This window comes from Galeopterus variegatus, unplaced genomic scaffold, assembly GCF_000696425.1.
Source record: "Galeopterus variegatus unplaced genomic scaffold, G_variegatus-3.0.2 Scaffold13872, whole genome shotgun sequence".
Lineage (NCBI taxonomy): Eukaryota > Metazoa > Chordata > Mammalia > Dermoptera > Cynocephalidae > Galeopterus > Galeopterus variegatus.
Genome location: NW_007739983.1, coordinates 12,528 through 21,461, shown reverse-complemented (window position 1 = coordinate 21,461; position 8,934 = coordinate 12,528). Strand labels below are relative to the sequence as shown.

The 8,934-nt window shown below is 38.3% G+C and overlaps 1 protein-coding gene across 1 annotated transcript; it reads left to right on the top strand.

Annotated features, from left to right (window-relative positions):
* The first annotated feature begins 1,939 nt into the window (after positions 1–1,939).
* On the top strand, positions 1,940–2,890 carry LOC103581759 (olfactory receptor 9Q2-like). Its single transcript, XM_008563514.1, has one exon. The coding sequence runs from the start codon at positions 1,940–1,942 to the stop codon at positions 2,888–2,890; it is 951 nt and encodes a 316-aa protein (XP_008561736.1).
* The last annotated feature ends 6,044 nt before the right edge of the window (positions 2,891–8,934 follow it).

The following is an 8,934-nucleotide window of genomic DNA, read 5'->3' as shown; positions in this document are numbered from 1 at the left end:
GGGTACGGAAAATGTGGTGTATCTACACAATGGAATACTACTCAGCTATAAAAAAGAATTAAATACTGCCATTTGCAACGACATGGATGGACCTAAAGATAATTATATTAAGTGAAACAAGTCAGGCACAGAAAGAGAAATATCACATGTTCTCACTTATTTGTGGAAGCTAAAAATAAATAAATAAATACACAAACAACCTTGGGGGTGGGGGAGTGAAGAAGACACAACAATTACAATTCCTTGAAGTTGATACAACAAGTGAACAGATAGGAGGTTGTTGGGAGGGAGGGGGGAGAGGAAGGAGGAAGGGAAGTTTTGGTAATGGGCCACAATAATCAACCACATCGTATATTGACAAAGTAAAATAAAATACCAAAAAAAAAAAAAAACGATGACAACATGTTCTAGTAACCACAGATATAAAGATATGAACAATAGGACATATGTATTATTCATTTTTATTTTAAAACTAACAATGGAATAATAAATAATTCCAAACAAAGAAAGAAAGAAAGAAAAGATGCTCAGGGAAAAAGGCTGGTCCCCTAGCTCTGCAAAAAAAAAAAAAAATCCCAGGAAACTCTAGTGTCAGAGTTGTATTGCTTTGTCAAGGGCAAAAGGAAAGAGGAGACTCTAAAAAGTAAGAATAAGAAATAGCAATACTGAAAGTGACCCCATCTCAACTGGGTTGCTATGCTTATGGACACATGCTGCATGGCTCTTTAATGAAAGGAAAAAAAGACAAGGTCATTGAAGCCCAGAGAGGAAAAGAGACTTTCCAGGGTCACATGTGTAGAGGGGGTGAACCAGAACCCAGGTGTCCTCTATATCAGCAGGCCACAGATAGAGAAGCACTAAACCAAGGAGGAAGGCACTAGCAACATGGACTTCAGGTGAGGATGGGTCACGCCCAGCTCATGGCTTCCAGATCTAACTTCTTTTCTTTGTTATTATCACTCATGGTTCAGCTCAGTATTGGCTGGCTGCTGGTGCACTAGGCAGTCGAACATTCATCAACACCCTCCTTTACATCCTGGTTCTAGAACTCCATCAAGGGCCCCCAAATCGATTAACCCAGGTTCCTCCAACTGCACTCAGACAACACCAGACTGCAGAAATATTTCTTCTTTCTTCTGCTTTCAAATTTGGATGCTGTTTATTATCTAACTGCTGCTTTTATTAGGGACTGTGAGAACAACCAAACAACACTTATGGAGCTTTGTAATGTGCCCCAAAGAGTTTACGTTTGCTCTTTTGATTTCAGGGTTAATGTACACACACACACACACACACACACACAATAAGCTAACCAACTCTAATTAGAATAGCAGTTACTTGTTAAACATGCATATTGTTAGACTGACTGATAATATAAATATTTCTACAAGCAGAGCCTATCGCTGATTGCTAATAATTTTTTTAAAAATTCATGCTCTTTTGTTCATAGAATATAAATTTTCCTTCCTTAAAATGCTCGTTTAAAAATTTAAATAGCCACCGTATATATGTGGAGTGCTTTTAGCTTTCCAGTGTGTTTTCTGTCTATTTTAATCTATGCATTAACCTTATCTCATAAGCAGTGCAGATATTACAATCCCCTTTGGGCAGAGGAAGAAATTGAGATTCAGGGAGGTTAAGTACCTTGTGTGAGATCACACAGCTAATTGGGGACAGACTTGCAAATACAAAAGCTGACTCATAAGTCAAATCACTTACTCTCTGTTCTTTCTTACCATAATAGAAGCGTTCATCACTTTTTATCTTATTATAGTGAGCTCTTATTTGTCAATATCTACCTTAGACTGCAAAGTTTGTTTAAGTTGAGTGTCTAATTGTCACTCGCTTTAAAGCTTTATTACTTGAAATGACTTGAACTTATCCTGAAGGGTCCCTCCCTCCAAGACTCTTGCCTTGGCCCCTGCAGGTGAATCGCTGGATGGACGGCCATGAAGAATCAAACTCGGTAGTGACCGAGTTTTTGCTTATTGCATTCACTGAGCATCCCCAGTGGATGCTTCCACTCTTCCTGGTATTTTTGAGTTTCTATCTTGCCACTCTGCTGGGGAATGCAGGAATGGTCATCCTGATCCGCAAAGATCACTGGCTCCACCCCGCAATGTACTTCTTCTTCAGCCACCTGTCCTTCATGGACATCTGCTATTCCTCTGTCATCATACCTCAGGTGATGGCCATGCTGTGGGAACACGGCACGGTCATCTCCCAAGCTTGCTGTGCAGCTCAGTTATTTCTGTTCACCTTCTTTGCATCCATTGACTGCTACCTCCTGGCCCTCACGGCCTACGACTGCTACGTGGCCGTGTGCCAACCCCTGCTTTATGTCACCATCATGACCAAGAAGGCCTACCTGGGCTTAGTATCTGGGGTTTATGTCACTGGTTTTTCCAGTGCCTTTGTTCGAACAGTCACAGCCTTCAGTCTCTACTTTTGTGGAAACAATGAGATTAACTTCAATTTCTGTGACCTCCCTCCTCTGTTAAAACTCACATGTGGGGACAGCTACACTCAGGAAGTGGTGATTATTGTGTTTGCCATTTTTGTCATGCCTGCATGTATCTTGGTGATCTTGGTGTCCTACGTGTTTATCATCCTGGCCATCATGCAGATACACTCTGTGGGAGGCCGGGCCAAGACCTTCTCCACCTGCACCTCCCACCTCACTGCCGTTGCTGACTTCTTTGGCTCCCTCATCTTCATGTACCTGCGAGATAACTCATGCCAGTCCTCGCAGAGAGACCAGGTGGTGTCTGTGCTTTACACAGTGCTGACCCCAATGCTGAATCCCCTCATCTACAGCCTGAGGAATAAAGAGGTAAAGGAGGCTGTTATGAAATCCCGGAGTAGACCAAAGGCTATTGGAAGGTCCTAGATGGACCATTGTAAAATATGCCATTCCTTTGTTTCTCCACCCTATCTGTCTTTTCTCAAATATCACCTTCTTGAGGAGGCTTTCCTAGACAACCCTACTTAAAATTGTACAAAAACTCCCCACCTCCGTTCCCTAATTTATTATTCTATGTAATAGTCATCACCATCTGACATACTAGATGTTTTTTATGTGCTTGGTATTGTTTAATCCTTACAACTAGGAAGTAAACAACATTAGAGCAAGCTTTTTTATCTATGAGCTTTATTTCTGTATGCAAAGTGCCTAGAAGAGCACCTTGCACGTGAAAGGCACTCAATAAATATTTGTTGAAGGAATGACTGAATCTTGAAAGGCACTCAATAAATATTATATTTGTTGAAGGAATGACTGAATCTCAAGTTCTGGTATCTACCTTTAAAGTTCCAATATCTTCAGTCCTCAGTTTTCTTATCTGCCAAGTGGGATTACCTACTTTGTAGTTCTATATATTTGAAGATCCAGTGCATGAATGGACAGCGATCACATTGGTCTCATCCATAACTAGTATCTGCTAGACCCCGTGCGTTGCCTGGCACAGCAGGTACTTAATGAGTAAAGCCAAAATACTTGAAAAATCATGATGCTATCTACAAATGCAACTACTGGTCTGATCCAAAGGGATTTTCCAATTCCCATTACTATTCTTTCTTGTTTGTTTACCTTATTGTTTTTGTAGGTTTTGAGTAATAATAAGAAAATTGTATTAACTATAATGATAGCAACTAACATTTATTAGGCATTATCACCTTCCAGAAATTATAGTCAGTTTGCTATAGGAATTATCTGATTTAATTCTCAGGACATCTGTATGAGGCATATTCTATTATTATTCTTGCTTTATAGGGGGGTGAGGCACTTGAGGCTGAGAGGGGTTGAGGACTTTTCCAAAGGTCAGCAGGCAGGAGGTAGCCTGGGGCGTCCACACAGCCAGAGCTTGAGCTCTTACCTGCCGTACACATTGTTTCTAGCTGGGATCTACTGCCTGCTCTATACAATCACTCAACTCGGAATTCATTGCTATTGCACTTTTCTTTTTCCTTTTATCAGATTAAGAAAAAGTAAAAGTTTGATCTTTGGAGGTAGATAGCAGTCAACAACATTCATATTATAGCCTCTATGTGCTAATATTGTGTAATGTGAGTCTGTGTGTGTGTGCATGTGTGTAATTGTGTATGAAAAAGTGAGGTGTGTATATTCAATAAATAGTAGTTTCTGAACTCTTGGAACATTCACTTTAAGGACATATGGCAAATACTTCAGAAGAGAGTTTGTTGGGCATGTTTAGGAAAAGACGTAAGAGGAAAAACTGCACTGGTGGCCAAGAGATTTAGAGTCACACATCAGCTTGCATTTGTGTCCTTGCAGAAATCACTTTAAAACTGCAGAATAGGGTGAAGCAACTCCACAGAGTACATTTTGTGAGTAATTTTAAATACCATCTGCCATGAAAATGTTCCCCTAACACGTCCACCTCCATAGCGAGTCTTAGATATATGTGGGTTGTAGGAGGAACTCAAAATTTGGCATCAGTGCTCAGTGGTATGAGTTCAGATCAGTTACTGCCTTTCAGCCTGCTTCTCATCTGTGGAATAATACCTACTGAGCACTTACTCTGGGTCAGGCTTTACAGGTACCTTATTTATTGTCACACCAACTTAGTAAACTTGGAGAATGGAAAGGTGTTAGGTAAGTTTTATAAACATTAATTATTAGATCGTCCACTAATTGGTGATCATCCAGGCTCCAAAGCCTAGTGAGCAGTGATGAGCAGAGGTATCCGTATGTGATGAGCAGAGGGACCCGTAGCTGACCTGCGAACCTCCTTATTTCAAATCTGTCTGGAACAGTTTCTCCTGGGTCCAGATTAGCTTTGGATCCAGACACTTCCAGAAGTGGAGAGTTCACTAACAATTTTTTAACTTAACTTTTAAGCTAATGCACACTTACCATACTTGAAGCACTATGCTAAAAGCTTTCCAACTTTAATGGACAGTAATTATCATTGCCCCCATTTAGCAAAAGAAATAAAACACAATTCCCATCAAGGTTATGTGATTTGCCCAAGTTATGTAGCAAGAAAGTGGCAGGCAAGGGAGGTTCTGATCTCAGGTCTCTCTTACTGCAAATTGTCTGTAGTAGCTGCGATCCTTCTTTCTTCTCTCCTCCTTCCCCAGCCCCCATGCCCCAATTCTGTGTGCAATGTGCTTAAGAGGTGTCTGGGTTTCAGTTGCGTTCTTGGTCTCGGTGTTTGGTAGTTGTGGGCTGAGGTGGGTGTACCTTATAGACTGACGTAAATGTCAGCTCACAGAATTCACCCTGGCCCTCTCGTAGGTCAATGAGGAGGATCTGGGGAAATTTTCAGCTCCCTGAGAAGGAGCAGCATTGGCTTTGGTGAAGTATTGCCTTCCGAAGCCCTTCCAGAATGCCTCTGGGGTCAAAGCTGGCATCGGTAAATAGCTAATCAGTAGAGTGCCATCAAGCAGTCACCAACTTTGCCTTCAGGTCTTCTATATCAATCTTAAATGATACCTAAGGAATTCAAGATTCCTTTCCAGACACTGATCATTGTCATTTCTTTTAATGATATTTTTTAAATATTGAATTATATGTATATGCATAAGAATATATATATATAATTCATTATTTTTGTTATATCTATTTATTTATCTATCTATCTATCTGTCATCATAAGATATTACTCAAAGGATTGTCTGAAATTCCTTCTGATTTGCTCAGACTTTTAACAATAGCTTTGTTGAGGCTTAACATGCAATAATATTCACTTCATGAATACACTCATGAAAACATTACTACAATCAAGAAAATGAACATATGCATCTCTCCCCAAAAGTTTCCTTGTACCCACTATAGTTTCTCTCATGTGCCCTTCCTCACGGCTCTTCCTCCACACCCCCAGGCAACTACTGATCTGCTTTTTATCACTATACATCAGTTTGACTTTCTTAGAATATCATGTGAATTATATATAAAAGGAATCATGTCTGACTTTTTTCATTTAGCCAGAGCATTTTGAGAATCAATGACATTGTTGTACATACCAACATTTATTCCTTATTATTGCTGAGTATTATTGCAGTGTATTGATATGCTATGTCTGTTTATTCATTGATATGCCATGTCTGTTTATTCACTCTTCTGTTTATGGGCATTTGGGTTATTTCCAGCTTTTGGCTATTCTAAATAAAGCTGCTATTGACATTCATAGACATCTTCGTATGGATATGTACTTTCAGTTCTCTTAGGTAAATACCTAAGGGTGAAATAGTTGGGTCATGCAGTAGGTATATGTTTAACTTTTTTCAAAACTGTCAAACTTCTCCCAAAGTGGTCATATCACTTAACATTGCCACCAACAGGTCCGACAGTGAGTGAGAGCTTCAGATCCTCTGAATCTTCACCAACACTTGGCATGAGCAGCCGTTTTTGTGTGTATGGTAAGAACAGATGACATGATATTTACTCTCTTAAATTTTTAAGAGTACAGTATGGTACTGTTACTATAAGCACAACGTTGTGCAGATCTCTAGAATTTATTCATCTTGCATAACTGAAACTTTTATACGTTGAACAACAATTCCCTATTATTTCCTTTGTCCCCTGCCCCTGGCTGCCACCATTCTACTTTCTGCTTCGATGAGTTTGAATATTTTAGGTTCCTCATATAAGTGGAATCATGCAGTATTTGTCCTTCTTGGACACTTGGGTTGTTTTCCATTCTTGGCTACTGGAAATAATGCTGTCATAAACACGGGAGTACAGATACCTCTTTGGGATCCCGATTTAAATTTTTTTGGATAAACACCTAGAAGTGGAAATTCTGGATCATATGCTAGTTCTGTTTTTTTTTTTTTTAATCAACAGCATATTTTTGAATAATTTATCATAAACTTTATATCTTCTTTTAAATCAGGGCTTTTGGAATTCAAATAGGTAAACAAAAGCAATCACAGGTTGTTTATTTGAATGAGTTTAACACAAGGCATCACAAGATGTAAGAAAATGCTAACACNACCTAGAAGTGGGATCTCTGGATCATACGGGAGTTCTATTTTTTTAAATCAACAGCATATTTTTGAATAATTTATCATAAACTTTATATCTTCTTTTAAATCAGGGCTTTCAGAATTCAAATAGGTAAACAAAAGCAATCACAGGATGCTTATTTGAATGAATTTAACACAAGGCATCGCAAGATGTAAGAAAATGCTAACACAATTTACAAACAGGTGACCTCTCTGTTCCTTAAAATTCCTTACAATTTTCTAATTAAAATCTCATCTCCCTTTCCATATATAAGTGGAGAGTATTTTTAAACTTTCCTTAAGCTCTCTTTATTGAGTATAAAGTATATGGATGATAACACTAAGTCTAGGGTTCGCATCCCCTTATCGGTCAGCAACCAAAATATATGTATATATAGGGAGTCCCATATACAAATTGAGGACGCTTCATGGCCACTAATTCCTAGAGCCTTTTCATTTAGCCCTTTCTTCTTGAATAGAAGTCTTTAAGTGCCTGCTTAGAATTTAATCAAAAGGAGGTATTAAATTGTTTCCTTACACCTGGCAACTCATTCTCTTAGTACTCCCTTTCCACTCATTGTGTACTCCCTGCATTCCAGTCAATTCTAAGAGAGAAAATAACCCCACAGTGCACTGCTTTTATTCACACAGACCCGATGTTGTCTTTTTAAATCAGTACAGAACTTCATATAACCTATTCAAGTTTTCTAACTACTTACTTAACGTTACCCAGCACCTGCAACACAATTAACACATGAGCTATATATTAATCATCCCCCTTAGTGAAGCTATAAATTTTCAGCCTGGGTTTTTATACCCAGATAAAATGCTAGTAAGAGATAAAATATTTTGTAAGAAATTTATATGTATTTAAAAATTTCTGTCTTCCAGAAAAAACACAATGTCTTTGAAGATTCACGGTTTTCTTCTTGTTGTTATTTCACTGCCTGGTACAGATCTTGAAACCCAGTCCTTGGTGTTAGCAGCACCGTGCTCTAACCAACTGAGCTACCCAGCCAGCTTTCCTTGAAAATCTAGGTATGTTTTATTTTACCATAAAAATCAATTGATTTTATTTTTTATTTGAATCATAATTGATTCTACATATTTGTGGGAACAGAGTTGAATATCAATATCTGTGTACTATATGTGATGATCAAATCAGGATAATTAGTATATTAGTCATTACAAAATATAATCATTGTTTGTAACCCTTAACCAAGTTCTCACTAACCCTCTCCTACTCCCCCTTTCCTACCTCTATTAATCACAGTTCTGTTCTCTCCATTTGAAGGTTCAGTGTATTATTATGACTGTTCCTTCTTTCTTTTCTTCCTTTCTTTCTTTTTAGGTCCCACTTATGAGTGAGCACATGTGGTTTTTCTTTCTGTGCCTAGCTTATTTCAAACATAATTTTCTCCAAGCTCATCCATGTTGCTATGAATGGCAGAATTTCATTCGTTTTATGGCTGAGTAATATTCCATTGTGTAGAAGAAAACATCGGGAAACGTTGCAGGATATAGGACTGGGCAAAGACTTTATGAATAAGACCTCAAAGGCACAGGCAACAAAAGAAAAAAAATAAACAAACAGTATTATATCAAACTAAAAAGCTTCTGCACAGCAAAAGAAACAATCAACAAAGTGAAAAGATGACCTACAGAATGAGAGAAAATATTTGCAAAGTATGCATCTGACAAGGGATTAATATCCAAAATATACAGGAAACTCAAACAACTTAACAGTGAGAAAACAAGTAACCTAATTAAAAAATGGGCAAAGGAGCTGAATAGACATTTCTCAAAGGAAGATATACTAATGACCAACAGACATATGAAAAAAATCCTCAGCCTCACTAAGCATCACGTAAATGCAAATCAAAACCACATTAATGAACATTGGGAAACAGGTATACTTCGACTTGATGATTTCCATTCCTTTGTGTATATTCCCAGTAGTGG